Source organism: Diplodia seriata (genome assembly GCF_021436955.1).
Source record: "Diplodia seriata strain FDS-637 chromosome Unknown scaffold_2, whole genome shotgun sequence".
Taxonomy (NCBI): domain Eukaryota; kingdom Fungi; phylum Ascomycota; class Dothideomycetes; order Botryosphaeriales; family Botryosphaeriaceae; genus Diplodia; species Diplodia seriata.
In genome coordinates, this window is record NW_027117309.1 from 3,525,301 (window position 1) to 3,543,078 (window position 17,778).

The window sequence follows — 17,778 nt, forward strand, 5'->3', positions numbered from 1 at the left end:
CATCAGGCCCTTTGGCAGCAGCCAGTTCCCCATATTTCCTCCTGCCGGACCCACCTTTTTTCGCAGCGCAGCGTGCACCGCGCCGTGCCCCGCGCGCTGCGGGTGAGGGCGGTGCGGTCAAGCCATGGCGAGCTGGAGCTCAACCGTGGGTGCGCGCTCCCGCCTAGCGCAGCTAGCTACGGCGCGGCTCAACACCATGCACGCCCGCACGGCTGGAGATCAGCTGCGGATTGCTCGGTCACGGGCAGTTCGGAATGTGCAAATGCCAGAGTCGAAGAAGTGCGCAGAGCCCACAGCCCGAGCCCGAGCCGGGCGACGACGTAGCTAGCGTCGGCGGCGAATAAGCGGTGGTTGGGTCATCAGATGCCTGTCCGGGTCCTCGCTCTCGTGTGATCCTACCCTTGGCCGGCAACGTACCTTGCAGCTACTCCCAGCTAGGGCGCCATCCCGGATCGTCGCGCACATCCTCGCAGCCCGGACCGGAAAGACCCTGTTCTGCTTGCTCTGACTAGCGCCACGCGCCTCTAGCGCCCCGTCTCTCCATCGCCGTCCAAGCTATATAACCATCCGCCCGCTGCCGGAACTACTGCCCATCATCCACAGCAAGCATTAATTCTACAATCCAAATTCCCCAACAACATCCACACCACCACTCCTCCAAAATGCAGTACCTCACCGTCATCGCCGCCGCCATTGCGCCCTTCGTCGCCCTCAGCTCTGCCGCTCCTCCCACCAACAACATGCCCAATGGCTTCGTCAAGCGCGAGGTCGGCCGGGTCACGTTTTGCAAAGGCGCCAACAGCACCGGCGGTTGCCTGACCCAGACCTACGCCACAAATCAGTGCATCCTGCTGCCAGAGGAATACAAGAAGAACGTCCGGACCTTCATCCCCGACCACCAGAACCTGTAAGCCCTGGCCCCACCCACTCAATGCTAACCAGCCTGCTAATGCCCTGCAGTGTTCGCATCACCCACTCTGCCGACTCCTGCACCACGCACGGCGACCTGTTCCTCGAGTGGCCCGGTTCGGCCCAGTTCGATGACTACGAGGGCGTCGACTACAGCGACATGACCTCCTTCCTCATCCAGGGTTGCACTGGCTGCGCTTAAGCTCGCACATTTGTTGCGACACGTCCATTATTCCGCCGCCCATCAGGTGTCTACCCGATTGTACAGATGGCGGCATCAAAAAGGTGGAGATCACGATCCTTGTTTATATCGCATTGGGCGAAAAAGATGCATACGGCACGGCGTTCTGTTTTATTCTATGGGTTTTGGCATGCTGGCGAAGGCATAATGTTGGACACGACACGACACTCTCTTCACGACACTCCCTAACGACAATGGCCGGATTGATAGAGCACCCGGGCCCACGACGATCCCTACGACATAATCAGTAATGATAATCAATCGAGATGGTTGACATGTACCTTGATTCCTGCGCAGCTGCAGAGGTGTAAAAGTTTCGCACTGTTAGATTGCCTACTAACATCGTAGTTGAATCCTATGTGTGGATGCACACACACATGTTTGTACGACTGGATCTTTGCTTCAGCTGCCAGCCCGCCGTCCCGCACAGCAATCGAGGCCAAGGGAAAATCCGGAATGCCATACTCAAGAGTCAAATTCACGCCCACAGGACTTTCCTGCCTTGTGGCACTGGCGGGTCCTCGCACCTTCCCAGTGGTATGGTAGTAGGGGACGACATTGCCAAAGCCGGAAGAGCGAGGGAACATAGCCGAGTGAGTTGGCGCCCCAGGCAGACGCGGGCTGTGTCGCCGCGAACACGTCCACCCACGCACCTCCACACTTGGTATCTCCGCAGCCCCCAACCTGGCGCATGTCAGCAGCGGCTGAGCTCACCCGGCCCGCTTTTAGAACTACCGCAACGAGCCGCATCTGCACTACCCTGGCTCCCGCCACTTGTGTTTAAATACCGCGATCCCCACCTACCATGACGGCTGTCCTCACCCTGCCACACTATCATGGCGCCTCCCGATGCCAACAATACAAACCCGCTTGCACTTGGCTTCCATCTTGGCCTGGCGCCAGCCGAATCGGTGCACGGAAAACACGAACAAGCCAGGCTCGCATTCAACAAGTTCGTGGACGCACGATATAAAGATGGGTCGAGCGGATACTCCGAAGTTGGCGTGCTCTTGGTGTGTTGGACGGCGGATGATATGGATGTGCAAAACGAAGTAAGTTGGCAAGCGGTCGGAATCTGCCCTGCAAATGCTCAAACAGCGGCAGGTTGACATGCTCAAGCAAGTCTTCGACGAGCAATTCCGCTTCTACACCGAGGTCTACAAAATCCCCAGTCAGAACTCTGCCGTCGAGCTGCGCGCAAAAATGCAGCGATGGGCACATCAGTTCGAGGGCGCCCAGAAGCTGAGCATCATCTACTATGCTGGCCATGGTAGTCAGGTCGATGGGAATCCGACAGATCTGGCAATGCATGGGACTCGCCAAGAAGAAAAAGCGGACACCTTCTTCAACTCGTCGTTCCAGCCATTGAACTTGACCGACACAGACTGCTTGCTGGTCCTCGACTGCTGCTACGCTGCCGCAAGCTTTTCTCGCGCTGAAATCGGGCGGAGGAAGTTCGAGCTTCTTTGCTCCGTGGCTCCCAACGAAAAGGCTTACGGTCCCACGTATGCCAATTCCTTCACCAAGGTTCTCTGTAATGCTCTTGAAGAGTTGCTGGAAGAGCATCCATCGCAAGGCTTCTCGACCTCGGAACTGTACAGAAAGCTCTACCACCGATCCGGCAGGACCAAGAAGCCCTTCCTTTTCGACCAATCCTCCAAGAACTTCGGCTGGATCTACCTTCGACCCTTCTATTACGGCCCGGAAGCCAAAGAGGAGAACATAGCTGTGGAGTTGCGCCTCGAGATGTCCAGGGTGCCTGCGGAACCGGAGATGAAGGAGCTGGCGGCTCACATGCAATATCTCCCGCTTGTGAAGAGACTAAAGTTTCAGCATTTGCATGCACCAGACCACATTCTTCAGGAGTTTTTCGACGACTTGATCAGGCGGCAAAGAATCAGGCCATTCATCAGAAAACTCCGTCAGCGAGTTGCCATGAGGCGCAACAGGGACTTCGGCCTACCGGATACCGAAGAGGAAAAGCGAGTGGCCCGTGACGACGTCATCGACTTGTACGACTGGGGAGCAGAATCAGAGCTTACCCATCCGGACCGCCCGATTCGACGTGCAAGCATGCCCTACAAGAAGGGTCTTTCCAGGCAATCGACGGCGGTTGATAGCAATGCTACTGAAGACAATTGCATCGACTATGAGCCCGCTCAGAAGACCGTGTCCTTGGCAGTCTCGCTTACTGTTTTCAACTCTCCTTTACTAAAGGTGAGGCGGAAGTATGCAGAACTCTCGCCTTTCAAGCGGCTGCTCGAAATTTCCATTGCGTTCGTAATCCTGTTCTTGGAAGCGATGTTGCGCTGGTGTAATGGGATTTATGAATGGACACGGCAGTCTCAAAGACGAAGAGACTAGGATGCTTTGATTTTCTCGATTGATTACTTTCTTTCGTTACCTCAACCGCCTTTAGATACCCAATTTGCACGCACTACAGCGGAAAGTAAGAACCCACTAATGATATGTCTCGTTCTGGGTGATGAAAGATGCGTGATATCCATCCTCCTCCTTGCTGACGAGGCTGAATTGCCACCGGTTCATCCACCAATGTGGGGAGGATAAGTAGAAGCTTCTACAGCCTCGTGTGATAGATACCGATCGCTGACCAAGGCGTAGACGCCTGGTAAAATGTGGGCTGACACTGGTTGAGCCTCACAAACCCCGCCTGTGAAGCTCACTCGCATGCAAGCAAGCCACCTCTCACTGACTGCTTTGTAATCACGGCTGGGCCAACCGGTAGATGACAATAAGGCTGATTACCTCCCAAAAGCAAATCCAGCTGCGCCACCTGGCTTCCACTTAGCCATGGTCCGAACGGCTGGGGCCAATTGTGTTGGCCGCATGGGGAGTGTGATCCGCGGTGGGGGCCAAGATCATCGGCTGCGGTGCACACTGCTGCCTCGCGCAGTCGCACTGCTTGGGGGCTGCGAGCAGGCTATCGCCGGCGCTCCTAGAGGCGGCAGCTCTGCCTTTCAGCCTCGCCAGGTATAAGTTAAGGCTGCGGCACGCTATCCGGGCGGCATCGCAGGTGCAGAGCAATCCAGCTCGACCAAAAACATCAGTTCCATTGTTGCCCCATTTGTGGCAGCGTCTCCAGCCAGCATGGTAGGCCTTCTCCTCGCCACAGCTGAAGGCGGCTAACACGATCAATCCTGCAGGCGCCGCACAGCGAGGCCGAGGAGGAACAGCAACAGCCCGAGGCGATCGGCGCGTCCGAGACCAATGAAGCCGCCGCCGGTGAAGAGGGAGACTTCCGCTCCGTCGTCAGGCCGGGCCAACATGCGGATGTATGCTACTCGGATCAAGACTGTTGCCACAGTGGCTAACGTGGACTCAGCTGCCGCTCTGCTTCGGACATGGCGATCTCGTTTACTACGTGCCGGATCCCCGGAGGCCAAGGGCAAGGCAAGGCCCGTACAAAGTCTTGAGGGGCAGAAGCGGTGGGCGTGGCCATCCTCCGCTTTACACTCTGGAAGGCTATGGTAGAGAGGTTTCGGAAGCGAACCTGGCCTATTAGGAGGAGACGGCGGTTACTTCGAGACATAGCACATGAAATGTCGATTTTTCACTCATGCAACGCCGAACACGATTGGATGGCTGGCTGCAGGTGTGGTAAGACCAGAAAGAAGGCAGACCGCGAGGCTGTGTTCTGCGCCACCGACAGGCATCGGACTCCGCCTCAGCACTCGTGGAACGTTGCATGAGAGGGCTGGCACCTGGCCCGCTCTGCGTTGTCGGCCTTGCCCCGCCCGCTTCTCTTATACCTGGAGGTCGCCTTTGCGCTCACACACTGCACACTACACGCACCAGCTTCTGTTCCGCGCCATTCCATTCCTGTCCATCCTTTTAGCCTGCATAGCCGCTGTAATGTCCACGACTCCTCCCCAGACTCAGCCACACACGCAGCCCCCACTTTTGTCGCACACGTCCTCCACGAGTGAGAATCAAGAAGCATGTGACCCAGAAAAGGGTGACTTCGCGAAGGACTCCGGTGCTCCGACATCGAGCAACGACTTTACGAATCATGGCGACATTGAGAGTTTCCAAAGGCGCGATACCGACACCAGCATCTTCAGCCGCTTCGCACGTGCCATGACGGGTCTCAGCACCAAGAGTGAAGACGAAGAGGTTGGAAACAGTCCCGACGACATTGACTATCATCCCGCCGGCTATCCAAAGTTGGCGGCGTTCATCAACAGCGATGAAAACTTCCTCATGTGCCGCCGGTACGGCCTTTTGCACACGCGCGTCATGCTGTATCGGCAGGACGAGCTGCGCGAGCTCGAGGCGGAGCTGCTTGGACTTGATGCCGAGGATGCAGAGCAGAACCCGCAGATGCTGAACTCGCGAGCTCGCGATGACAGAAGAGCCGGTCAGCAGCGGAGAGAGCTGATTCTCAAGATCGACGAGAAGCTCAAGGAATATGGTTAGCAAAGCTGACCCCGCTTCGCCTGCGGAATGATACCTGCTGACTATGAGCAGATGACTGCGTTCTCCGTGCGCGCACCATGGCCCAGCTGCCGCCCGTCACGGACCGCAACTACAAGAGCGTGTCGCAGTACGTGAACAACAATGGGCCGGTGGTGTGGGCGGAGCAGGACACCTTCACCGAGCGGCGGCAGGACTCGGTGGCGCTGGTCGACCCCAAGGAGGGCAGCTGGTTCGACGCCGCCATCGAGGACCTGCTGACCTCCCTGCCCTTCCCGCTCGCCCGCCTCGTCTTCTCCGACCCGGCCCAGCGCCGCAGCACCCGCGATGACAAGGTCCGCTTGTACTCCAAGATGCGCGTCGACTACTTCGCCCGAATCCTCATCGCCCTGCTGGCCGTCGGCCTGCTCATGGCCCCCGTCGTCGTCCTCTTCCTGCACGAGGAGAGCGGCGGCATCAAGATCGTCGTCGTCCTCCTCTTCACCCTGTTCTTCGCCGGCGCCCTGTCCGTGTTTACCAAGGCGAAAAGACATGAGGTCTTTGCTGCCACGGCTGCGTAAGTGCTTTTCTCCTCAGTCACTTCTTTATAAGACAGAGCCGCGGCATGCTCCTTTGGCTCCACTTCTCAAGTACATAATACTTTGCGCTCTGTTTTCTTTGGGCCCTCTAAGCCTCGCCGAGGAAGTCATACTCTTTCTACGTGGGTAGTGGGATCCAGCTTCTAGACGAACTTCCCGCATTTGAACATTCAAACCGATGCCCAGACTTCGGATTCAACTACCCGCGTAAGTAGAGGGAACATGCTCTCCATAATAAGGTTAAGAGGGCCAGTAGATGTGTGAACAGCTAGAAACCAAGCCGCAAGGCCATAAGATACCTGTTTAATTTTCACTTTCTTGGCGCCTCTTTCACCTCATCATTCTGGAAACGGGTGGTCTCGACAGGTCCCAAAATGGCCACACTGTACTTGATTGCAATAGAAAGCGTCGTGGTCGGGTTCCTTGCTTGCTTTTACCAATCAGCGCTCTTCTGCGCGCTTGCTTTCAAAAAAGAGAGGACCCCTGGAAGATCGATTTGCTGAGACAGTTCAAATGCTGAGCAGATATTGCGCCGTCCTCGTTGTCTTCCTGGGCAACTTCCAATAACAACGCCGCCAACGGGCCGCGACGTCCAATTTTCTCAACCTTTACGATCGATCGTGGAATGTCTCAAATATCCAGCCAATCTCACATCGCCTTCCAATTCCTGTGGTCCTCGGCCCCGACCCATGTCTGACCGGTCACCAAATTCGGCCGCTTCCAAGGCAGCCTCGCCACCACTTACGTACCCCCCATGTCTTCGGGCAACGGCCCTTTACGAGAAGCAAAATTTATCCAAGCTTGCATTGACCCGATAGGGTGGTATCATTTGCCATGTAAGCTCTGGAATGGCGTTCTGATAACAGTATTTGGTAGAAGGAAAGAAAAAATTCAATGAATGTATTACTTGGCCCCGAAGCGGATCACGCAGATGGAGGCCATGACCGCATCTTTATCTCAATGTCGAACACGAACCAAATGTATGAGCGAAATGAAGGAGCAGTTGGGAGCAGTCAATCCACCGACCTTAGTTGTTGAACAATGTGCGATGTAAAAATACAGGATTGCAATGTAGGGCGCCTTCTACCCAAACACTTCGACTTGGTCGTGCCCCTTTGAGAGATAACAATCCTTCGATCTGTCACGCCAAAAGAAGAGTTAACACGGAGTCGAGCATTCAGCCACCAGATCTCAGCCCGGGGCATGTAAAGTCGCGCGGTCTGCTCGGTGGTGACAAGTAAAATCCGAAGGAACTAGTAATTGCTCATTCAAGGTATATCTCTGCTGTCGCAAAGACCTTTTCTCCTAACTCCAGTAAAGACAACACAAACAGTACAGGAAAAGGGGTTTCCATAGACATCCCAACCAGACTCGCCAGCATAATTTGCCAATCGGTAATAAACGAACATTGACCGTGATAACTCCGCGTCGGACTCGCCCAACGATCACCAGACTCCTTTCGCCCACCTCCATTTGATTTCCTCTCACGCCTACCTCACACATACCCTTCCTGGAACCTCTCCATCCCCTTTCTAATCTCCCTCACGATTTCGGCCGCCTCCTCCCGGCTCTGGGTCTCGAAGTCGTACCGCTTGCTCTCGCGCTCGCGGAACACGACGACGCGGAAGGTCTTGGGGTGCTTGCTGCTCACCTTGCTGCCGACGACGCTGGTGAAGTGCACCGTCGTCGTCTTGCCCATGCCCGTCGCCTTGTTGGCGGCGTTGGCCGTCGTCGTGTCCGCCGGCATGATATGCATGTACTCGCCGTCGAGCGCGAGCACGCGCGTCGAGCTGGACGTGAACGACATGGGCTGCTTGCGCGTCACGATGTAGCGCTTGTACGACGTGTTGTTGGTCGCCGTCAGCGACAGCAGCGCGTCTTGCTTCTGCGCGAGCGGGTGTACGAGGCCGCTCGGGCCCGGCCCGCCCTTCTGTTTCTTCTTGGGCGTGCCGCCGGTGCTGATGAGCAGCGGCGCGTTGGGCGACGAAGACCCTGGCGAGCCCGAGAGCCCAAAGGCGCCATCGCCGACGAAGCGGCGGCGGGCGAGGTCGAGCTCGGTGCGCGGGCCGAGCGCTTCGACGGTGCGATCCGAAGGCGCGATGGTGGACGTGCCGCTGACTTTCAGAACGTAGAGTGCCTTGTCGACGTTCAGGTCGCGACAGGCACGATCAAAGACCTCGGCAAGATATGTATCGGTTGTGACTTCGAGCGTCGAGACACGCGAGGTGAAGTCATCCGAAATGAAGTGTATGCGGAGCGTCTTCGGCGCCCCCGTACGGGGAGTGAAGTTGGGTGCAGCTGCTGCCGGAGCATCCAGAAGGCTGGTGCTGTCTTTTCGAATGGCCGAGAAGTACGGTCCAGTGATGGGGTTTTGTTGGGGAGCAAGAAGGGGTGCGGGCGTTGGGGCTGTTACTGGTGGAAGGTTTGAAGTAGGATCGGCTTCCGACGCCGAAGCCGTTGGCACTTTTTGGAGTTCATTGCCGCCGTTTTCGCCGTGTGCTTCCGCAAACTCTCGGCTGTATTCAGGAGTCGACTTCTCGTTTTCTGCAAATTCTGACGGGGATGCTTCGACAATGGCGAACTCATCCCAAGGCTTGTCCCTTGCTCGCCCGCGAACTGGTCGATTGTTGGTCGAGGTGAAGTCCTGAATCGGCCGTGTCCGAGCAAAAGGAGGAAACTCGTAATCGACCTCTTCATCCTCGATCATTCGTAGGACCCACTTGTTAATGTTTTTCTTTTCCAGCGGGATCGGTGGCTCCAATCCATTCTCCTGGTACTTGAAGAGAGCGCAACCAATGGCTTCCGCGACAATCACCTTTGTGCCTTCGTCGACTGTCTTGCGGAGCAACAGTTCGAACGGCTTGGTCGGCTTGCTAGAGAATGGGGCGTAGATCTTGATGTACAAGGGACTCGACTCGGTCTGTCCCAATAAGATGCCGAACCGCTGCACCGGATCCGCAGGTTTGCTGGACTTGGCCTTTAATGCCTGTGTGAGGGCGCTGACGGGCTGCACCACACTGATCGGGCGTGCTGGCGGTAAGGTTGGGAGAATTGTCTGGGCTTGCTGCTGCTTCGTCCGCTTGTTTGGCGACGAGTTATGAGGAGTAATGGCCGGGGGTATGTTTTGAATCTGCTTAGGAGGCGGTGTAGAGTCCAGAGCATCGGCTCCCACTCCAAGCAAAGAGTTCGAATCAGCGGTGCCCGCAAAGTCCGAGTCGAGATCGCTATCTTCGGTTTCATCCTCGTCGTCCTCTTGGATCTTCTCTGAAAGCAGCTTGGATCTTCTCTGCAGCGAGCTGATTTGCTTCCTTTTGAAGACGGACGGGTCGAGTTCGTTTTCCGAGGACATTTCGCTGCTGGTGACGGTGTCTCTCCGGGGCCTTTCCTGGACAGTATCGAGAGCGCTCAAAGATCCTCTGCGCACGCTGCTGGTCTCCGGAGGCCTGGATGGAGAAGTGACCATGATGAGCTCGGGAGCATCAGCCAGCCTGGTTTTCTGTATGGGCGACGAACCAGCGCGCGACCTGACAGGCATCTTGGTGAACTTGATCTGCTGGGCACCTCGCTGTCCATCCGCGTCCTCGTCGCTGTCGTCGCTCAGGTCGCTGCTGTCCTCCTCTTCCAGTTGCTCCTTCCTCCGGCGCCGTCTCGTCAAGGGCATGGGCCCAACGGTCTCGGTACTCTCTCCCCGGCCAGTAACCATGCCGCCCTCTTCATCGTCATCGCCAAAACCGGGGCCAGCCAGGCCGGCAGAGCGCGGCGCTTGAAAGTATTCCGAGGCAACGGCAGTAGGTATGGGTGGTGAATAGGTGCGCTTGATATCAGACGTGTTTGGCAGCCAACCGGAGGCGCGAAAGGCGGGATTGTTCAAAACAGAGGTGTTGACGGAGATGAGGCGTTCGCCGACGCCATCTTTGATGTTGGAGAGGTAGGCGGTGCGAAGCTGGTAGAGAACGAAACTGCGCAGCGCGATTAGCGAATCGCACTCCGACAGACGGCGCGACGCGGAGAACGATCATTCTGGCCGCTGTAGTGCTCGTCAGAGGCGGGCGGCAGTGCGGAACTCACTCTTCGTTCTGGAGCAGCGACATGATGCTAACGAAGGAACAGGCAGGCCGGAGGCGGCAGCATGTCTCCAGCACAGCACAACAGAAAGAGCGGGCCCAAGAGGCGTGGAGCGGAGCGGAGCGGTGCGGCGGTGGTGTCGGGCGCGGATGCGGAGGGGCGAGATGCGCGACGCGGGCCAGTGCGTCAGCGTGCGGGAGCTTGGGTTCCTTGCGGAGATCCACCACTCGCTCTCGCTCTCTCACCTCTCCACAACCTCGACCGAGCAACCACCGCCGTTGCAAGCCTGCACCATGGGTCTCGTCGACTATTCCGACTCCGAGGGCTCTGACAACGAGGCCCCGCCCGCCTCCAAGCCCGCTGCAACCTCTTCCGTCACAACAAAGCCGACCTTTCAAAAAGTCGTCGACCGCTCCAACCCGGGCAAGATCCGTGTGAATCTCCCTTCCGCCGCTGCCTCGGGCCCTGCCGGTGCACAGCCTTCCTCCGACGAACCTCCTGCAAAGAGAGCGCGCACCGCCACCGGCGCTTTCAGTGGCTTCAACTCCTTCCTGCCTGCCCCCAAAAAGTCCGGGGGAGCGGCTGGAGGTGCAGCAAAGAGCCAAGGCTTGCGCAAAGGCATTTCATTGAAGACGAGCGCTGCTCCCGGTTTCAGTCGAGAGCTAGCGGAGGAGGAGGAGACTCAGGATGGCGGCAGCAAGCAGAGCGGCGGCGACGGCGCGGATGAGGATGCGTACGGGCCTGAGGTTCCCACCGATGAACCCAAGCCTTCCGAAGAGGTCAAGTTGGTTGGGAAGCCAATGATGTTCAAACCGCTGTCTGTGTCAAATAATGCCAAGAAAAAGAAGAAGGCGGCGTCTACGCTACCGACCATGGCCAAGGCGCCGAAGCCTGCAGAGAACGCAGCGTCCGCTTCGCAAGCAGAGAAGGACGATGCCTCGGCCGTGGCTGCGCCTAAGCCAAAGCCCAAGGTCTCCCTCTTTTCCATATCTCAGGAAGAGTCCAGCCCGGTTCCCAGTGCATTGGGGGGAGAATATCAGCCCATGCTCTATACATCGCAACAGCCCAGTGAGGTGGAGTACGCAGATGCCCCAGAGACCGCAGCTCAGGGTCAATCAGCCAGCCAAAACGTTGGCCGATCGGCTGGGCCACAATCCTTGGACACCATCGCTTCTGACCTCAACCTTACTGAAGCCCAACGACGCCAATTGTTCGGCCGACAGCGCGGAAAGGGCGGAAATGACCTTTCCGCCATAAGCGTTGTCAACTTCAATACCGACCAAGAATATGCTCACAATGAACAATTGAGAGCCGCCGGCGAGACGGTCCAGCACAACCCAGTCAGGTCCATTGCACCTGGCAAGCATTCTCTGAAGCAGTTGATGAACAACGCTGCCACTCAAAAGGACGCTTTGGAGGAGCATTTCGCCTCAGGCAAGAGAAACAAAAAAGAGGCTGGAAGCAAATATGGTTGGTAACTGAAGAAGAAATAGCTTCGTCCAAACTCAACTGCCCTTGCAGAGGTTGTAATTCCTTTTGTGAAAGAATCAGTGGGTTTGGCGGCTTTTTAGGTCAGGAAGGGAAGCAAGCACGAACCAGGTTTAAGAGCTGTCAAAAGTGAGGCGGAAGGTTAGAGGATACCCAATTAGGAAAGGAAGTGTTACTAGGGACATCATGAAGCCAAGGAACTAAAAGGCACACGTGGTTTTCCGTGGATCTGACTGGGTGCTACGCATTTAAATAGTGTGCTGGCATGCCAACAAAGAAGCAAAGAGGAAGGCCCAGTCGAAGGGTGGCCGTTTCCTCTTCCGGAGACGCACTCGCGTCGGGTGCTGCTTTATCTCGCGTCTCCTCGGTCACTACATCACCACTTAACACCTGCGCCGAACCCAACCCCGCCGCCAATTTTCTGCTCCAACCTTAGCGCCTATTCACTTCGCCTCAGCGCCCTTAAAACGTCTACCCTAGATGCTCAACTTCTCCCCTCCCCAACCGCTACCATTGCTTCATCCACAAGAATCTCAAAGCGTCTCCTTCACCCTGAGACGTTCAACTACTTTGAAAGCCTCTTCCGCGACAGTCAGAAACCACCCATCATGAGCGGCCCCATGCAGGAAGTCGTTGTCTACATGCATTCCAGCTGTAGCGAGAAGCCGGCTGTCCTGATGATGACGAGGGAGCAACTTCAAGACACCATCTCGGCCAGTACGTCGGATCACCTTCGCCATCCCGCTCCCCTCGATTACATTCCCGAACCTCGACTCACTCCCCAGCTTCACCTCCTGTTACTGAGCTTCGCATCACCTTTCCCTATATCGATAGACTGACTCTCTACTAGACTCATCCCTGCGCCTGTCACACAAGCCCATTCCCCGCGGCCACCGCCACATCGAGATCCTCGGTCTGGATCTGATCCCGGAGGCAGAGCGTGAGGCGTGCGCCGACAAACCAAACATGGGCGCTTCGATCGCGGCCGTTACTCTACCCAACCGGGTCTGGGTACAACGTCAGATGGCCAACCAGTTCACCGAGCTCTACATACTCTCGGTGAGTAGCCCACCGCCGTTTCCGGTCGTGTGTGTGATGGCAGTGATACGCGAAGGGAGCGATGCGCGGGACGTGGTAAGTTTGACGCATGTCAAAGTCGGCACTCCTGCGATCGCTTTCTTCCATACACGGCCCTCGGACGAGGCAGGGCATGAATGGCTGATTGATGTGAACAGATCTAATGTGGCCTAGAGCCAAAGACGGATGTAAAGTCTCACGATGCTCCTGGACCCGAGAAGACATGGTGTTGACGGCATGGGCTTCCACACTTCATCCCTGGGTGTCCTTGACGGAAAATACGGTCGCTGATTGGGAAGCTCCAGGCATTGGTATTTGGTTTAGAGTCAAGATTGGAGATACGTAGAGCACATAGGCAACCGGCATTTGGTTCGCTAGGGGCTGGTAGACGGTACACAAAACCATTGTTTGAATGTCTTCCGCAGTGCTTCCGTGCCAATTGATTCATCGTGATGGAAATGTGGCAGAGTGCAGTCGAGACGGACGCGTCGCGACCCCAGGCGCACTGACCAGCTGGAACGTGCGGCTGGGCGGAGCCTTGCGCGCCACGACTCCGGAGCTCCTGCGCAGCTCAACCACCAACCTCACCTCCGCGCCTTCGCCGACCATCCTGCCTCCGACCATCGCCGCAGCCGTAGCATCTTACGCCATCTTCGTCTCCTTTCTCGCGTGCCACATCAGCCTAAAATGCCGCCTGCAGGTTTGTACCAGCCCTTTCTTACCCTCCATCACTGCCAATCGTTACCTCGTCTTTGCATTTGCGCTGTCGATCTCACCCCCGTCGCCCGCAACTGGACCTACGGATGCGCCCAATCCTTGGATCCGAAGGACTATCTCCTCCTGGCCACCTCTCTCGCGAGCCTGCCTTGAGCGCCACCCGCTCCAACCTCCAGTCCATCCCCGGCGATCGAAACATCAGAGCAGACGAGGCCTGGCGGCGCAAGCTTGCAGCGCGACAATGCATGTCTGGACGTGAAGAGCAAGCAGAAGAGCACGGACCGACGGGGCGATCAGGAAGAATATTGGGAGAGGTCCTCTCGCGCTGGCATTAGATGCTCCGGTTTGGCCGGTCGACTGAGAGCGCCGACTGTACGTCGCACAAACATCCTGTCTTGGCGCCAGCCATGTCTCTGGCCTACAATTCCAAGCTGCCCGTCGATTGAAGCCATGAACCTCGGAAGGCGACCATTACCATGGAGAGATGCTAGAGGGCTCCAGGGACATGCGGCCTCCCATGGAATCCAGTTGCGCGCGACGGGAGATCAACCCTTCATACTTCATCACACTCATTGACACTGCCTTCGTGACTCTGAAACGGTGGTTCGTCAGCATACTAACCAAAAATGCAGATAATGCCACACCTCTGCCCCCTTCTGTCGAGGCGGCGTATTACCGCAAGTGCATTGCGCTCAAACGCCGCCTGAACGAGATCGAGGCAAACAATGAGGCTGCCCGGCTGCGCAAGGTGCGCCTCGACCGGGCCATCCTAAAAATGCGGTTGGAAAGAGCATTCTTGCTGGAGCGCCTTGCCGAGAGAATGGCTCCAAACGTGGACGACTCGGACCGCAGCACTAGCCCTCCTCCAACTGTACGCCACCAACTCTCTCCCTCGCTTGGAAGCTCTGTCAAGCCTGACATTAGATGCTCGCAGCCACAAGAGAAGCCGACGCGTAGCAAGCGCACTGGCCGTCAGAAGACACCTCCGCTCGAGGGACACCAAAGCGGCAGCGTACCGCCCCATCACTCCCCAGGATCCGTCAGCAACACCACTCAGCAACCACACATTCACCCGTTGCACGCTATGTCGTCAGCGCAATCGACTCCTGATCCAGTCCGACCGGGCTCGGCGATTCCTTATGGCAACACGTCTGTACCCACAGGACTCAACGGAACTCCGTCATCTACGCCCTACAGTGGATCGGCCCAGCCGCCCGCTGTTCCTGCCCCCGGCAGTGCTGCACCTACCTTGCCATTGCCGCAACCAGAGTTTGGCGAAGGCAGGCCAGAGGATCGGGAAAGGCCGCTCAGTGCTGCGAACAGCACGTCCGCTGCCAGTGGTGATTATGGTCGTCCCTTTGCGGCAGCCTCTGCCTCCGGCACGCAAGGTACTACTGGCGAGATGCTCAATGCCGGTCCCGAGATCAGATCGGATGCAAATGGTGAAAGGAGGATTGTGCAGCAGGACACAGAGATGGGAGAGGCGGATGCAGCGCCCCGGGACTCTGAAGATGCACGTGCCCAAGCTGGAGGTCTCGGCTTTACCGCTGTCAATCGGTGAAAGCGCCTACACTAGTCACTGGACACGGTTGGACCGAAATCGTGGATGATTGTAATACTCAGCCCTTACCAGAGGATTACCTTCAGCTCATCCTTTCATGTTTCCTTTTTTTCCTTTTCTTCCATCCACTTTAAGATAATCTGCGCAAAAGAGGGATGGGGCAATGGTATAAGCACGAGTGGCGGCGGCGTTGCGGGATGACGGAGAAAACCACCTTAGCATGTACGATTACTTGACACCAGCAAAAGAACGAACTGGCTTTCATCTGTCTAGATCCAAGCGTGGGTGATCTAACCCAACCATATCTATTTGGCCCCGCTGATTGGCCCAAATCTTGTTACACCCGCTTGACATGGGAGCCCAGACGTGGGTGAGGACCGAGATGTCCCATGCATGGTCAGGGGTTCCCTTGGAGAGTAGGCGCACCGGTGGCATGGTTGGCAAGGTCATGCTGGGACAGGTGCTGCGGAACGATTACCGCAGCATGTTGGTGGTCGTGGAGGAAGGGGTGAGTTGACGCGTGTAAGCAGCGTACATACCTGGGGTAATATTTGTGGCCCTGTTTCTCATCCATGCGCGGGCAACTTCATCCAATCGGATGTTGCCCGTTTCTTGTCCCTGCACCGACGATCACTCACCACGGGTCGTTACCAGTCTCCGTGTCCCGTAACTGCTGTCCCGTCGGTCTGCCCGTTCCTTTTCAAGGGCCCTGTTTGCACAAGTTTTTGGAAGCTTCATAAGGCGATTGACATACGTGGGATTCCAGCGGGAGAAGCGCGGCAAAGGGACGGAGCACCGTCCTGCCAAGAGCTGGCCTTGGAGGATAACCTCGCGTCTGGAAGGACGGTACTCTTGAAGTGAGGTGGGTCGGACTATGACCGGCGAAGCGTACTCGATACGCACCAATCGGAGCAAAATCCGACTCAGGAGCGGAGGTGGTGCGGAGACGCCTATCAAGTGAGATGTCCAGCCAGAGCTGTGCATGGCTCTCCAAAGTTCTCTTAATCTCATGTTCCCACGGAAACAGGTTCTGGAATTATCGGGACCCCATCAAACTCAATTCTCTTCTCCGAGGCTGAAGTGCTTCGAGGCCGCCCCAATGACTCTACAACTCTCGACTTCGAGCGACGTCGTCAAAGTGTTGACAGAAACATACCTCGTCCGAGTAGCGGCGAACGAGGTGTGAACCTCACGGAATCTGTATCAGTAAGAGTCCAATTGTCGACGCTTGGTCGGCCAGTGCGGTCTCGCTCATGTGATCGATCGCCGCCAGATCGCCGCCAGACTCATCGCGAACGGACCTGTTCTTTTCCTCCCTGTCTCGCTCTCGTGTCGAACTCCACGAGCACGGAATCTCGCACCAACGTTTTCCAAAGCGGCCGGAGTGGCAATTCGCTCAAGAGGAAGCGAGATGGTACATGTATACCAGGATGGTCAGGGCCGAGCTTCTATCGGATCAGCTGTCTAGGCTGGCAGCATCGTCCACGGAACGCGCGATGCGGAACTCGCTCCGCCACAGCAGGGTACAGCAAATTTTGAGCCCCCTACGCCCCACCGAAGATGCTACACCCTTCCTACGTCTGCAGTTGGATCCTATTAGTCGTATATGCAGACAAGCGTGCCCAGATACTGGACTCAACTACCCACATAAGTATGGTGCAATGCCTCTGTAAGGCAGATATAGGGGGGGCTCAGTTGCTGTGTCGCGCTTCTTAACTGATTCGTATCGTCACTTCGTTCGTCTACTACTCGAACTGCTGCACATGGTCAGCGCGGAAATGCTGGCGGCATCTGCGAAGAGGTATGTTCGATATTCCAATCTATCGGTTCAAATGACGCCAGAGGCAATAGGTCCACCCGTAACAGACGTTGTCAAAAGCAATAGGGGCAAACGAATAGGCGAACATAAATGAGACCCGCGTCCATGTTTCTCTCCAACGGGCCCAGGGAAATGACATCAACAGTATGGGCGGCCGTTATGCATCCCTCACGGGATCGTAAGGAACTGTGCCGGCTTTAGCACGCACGACACCACGGGCATGAAGCCTACAGAGCTTCGAGGAAAGGAGAGCGAAGATCAAAGACGTACCTGTCCGTCTGTCGGTACCGGATGATTCCGGCAGAGCAACGGGTGAGGCATGTTCAAGAGCAGGAGAACTGTCGTCGGAGTCTGGGCCGTCAGCGTTGGGGCACGGGCGACGAGAGGGACGGCAGTACCTGGGTGACGCTTCTTGTTCATTCCGTACCGGAAAGCATTCCACAGCATCCAGCGGATGACCCAGTTGTCCTCGTTCTCGCCGTCCAGGAAGCGGCCAAGCAGGTAGTACGGCTGGGTGGTCGGACTGGCCAGGCTGTAGATGCGGAGAACCTCGCGGTGCATGGCCGTCTCGGTAATCTGGCTGGAAGAGAAGGGGGGCTGCACGGTCACGTCGTCCCGGCACTGGGGTACCAGGTTCTCGCGGCGTTGATACAGCCGGGCACGGCCTTCCATGGCCTCGCGCTGGCCGGACGATTAGCACGCAACGGCTGGCTGGGCTCGCCGCGCCCCTCACCTTGATGGCCATGTACACCTGCCTGTCGCCGGGGCGGTCGTTGGACAGGCCCAGGCTCTGGAGAAAGTCGGCCTTGGATCTGCTCACCGCGAGCCGCACCATGTTGGCCGGTCAGGACGCCAACTAGCCACGGGCCCGGGCGGGAGAGCATGCACA

At 57.0% G+C, this 17,778-nt stretch overlaps 7 protein-coding genes across 7 annotated transcripts; 5 read left to right on the forward strand and 2 right to left on the reverse strand.

The window, feature by feature from the left end:
• Positions 1 to 662: 662 nt before the first annotated feature.
• SLS55_002411 (uncharacterized protein) lies at positions 663 to 1,111 on the forward strand (the record flags this gene model as incomplete). Its single annotated transcript, XM_066773893.1, has 2 exons — positions 663 to 907; positions 961 to 1,111. The coding sequence occupies 2 exons, from the start codon at positions 663 to 665 to the stop codon at positions 1,109 to 1,111; spliced, it is 396 nt and encodes a 131-aa protein (XP_066636460.1).
• An 875-nt stretch (positions 1,112 to 1,986) lies between these two features.
• On the forward strand, positions 1,987 to 6,144 carry SLS55_002412 (uncharacterized protein; the record flags this gene model as incomplete). The annotated part of the gene is made up of 5 exons (XM_066773894.1): positions 1,987 to 2,202; positions 2,255 to 3,430; positions 4,315 to 4,443; positions 5,126 to 5,582; positions 5,639 to 6,144. 5 exons carry the CDS (start codon positions 1,987 to 1,989, stop codon positions 6,142 to 6,144), a joined length of 2,484 nt encoding a protein of 827 aa, XP_066636461.1.
• Positions 6,145 to 7,657: 1,513 nt separating this feature from the next.
• Positions 7,658 to 10,253, reverse strand: AVO1 (Component of a membrane-bound complex containing the Tor2p kinase; the record flags this gene model as incomplete). The annotated part of the gene is made up of 2 exons (XM_066773895.1): positions 7,658 to 10,121; positions 10,231 to 10,253. The coding sequence occupies 2 exons, from the start codon at positions 10,251 to 10,253 to the stop codon at positions 7,658 to 7,660; spliced, it is 2,487 nt and encodes an 828-aa protein (XP_066636462.1).
• A 267-nt stretch (positions 10,254 to 10,520) lies between these two features.
• Positions 10,521 to 11,705, forward strand: SLS55_002414 (uncharacterized protein; the record flags this gene model as incomplete). The annotated part of the gene is made up of 1 exon (XM_066773896.1): positions 10,521 to 11,705. One exon carries the CDS (start codon positions 10,521 to 10,523, stop codon positions 11,703 to 11,705), a length of 1,185 nt encoding a protein of 394 aa, XP_066636463.1.
• A 618-nt stretch (positions 11,706 to 12,323) lies between these two features.
• On the forward strand, positions 12,324 to 12,956 carry SLS55_002415 (uncharacterized protein; the record flags this gene model as incomplete). Its single annotated transcript, XM_066773897.1, has 3 exons — positions 12,324 to 12,432; positions 12,566 to 12,774; positions 12,951 to 12,956. 3 exons carry the CDS (start codon positions 12,324 to 12,326, stop codon positions 12,954 to 12,956), a joined length of 324 nt encoding a protein of 107 aa, XP_066636464.1.
• A 794-nt stretch (positions 12,957 to 13,750) lies between these two features.
• Positions 13,751 to 15,070, forward strand: SLS55_002416 (uncharacterized protein; the record flags this gene model as incomplete). Its single annotated transcript, XM_066773898.1, has 2 exons — positions 13,751 to 13,756; positions 14,003 to 15,070. 2 exons carry the CDS (start codon positions 13,751 to 13,753, stop codon positions 15,068 to 15,070), a joined length of 1,074 nt encoding a protein of 357 aa, XP_066636465.1.
• A 1,987-nt stretch (positions 15,071 to 17,057) lies between these two features.
• SLS55_002417 (uncharacterized protein) lies at positions 17,058 to 17,724 on the reverse strand (the record flags this gene model as incomplete). Its single annotated transcript, XM_066773899.1, has 3 exons — positions 17,058 to 17,116; positions 17,288 to 17,570; positions 17,623 to 17,724. The coding sequence occupies 3 exons, from the start codon at positions 17,722 to 17,724 to the stop codon at positions 17,058 to 17,060; spliced, it is 444 nt and encodes a 147-aa protein (XP_066636466.1).
• Between the last annotated feature and the right edge of the window lie 54 nt (positions 17,725 to 17,778).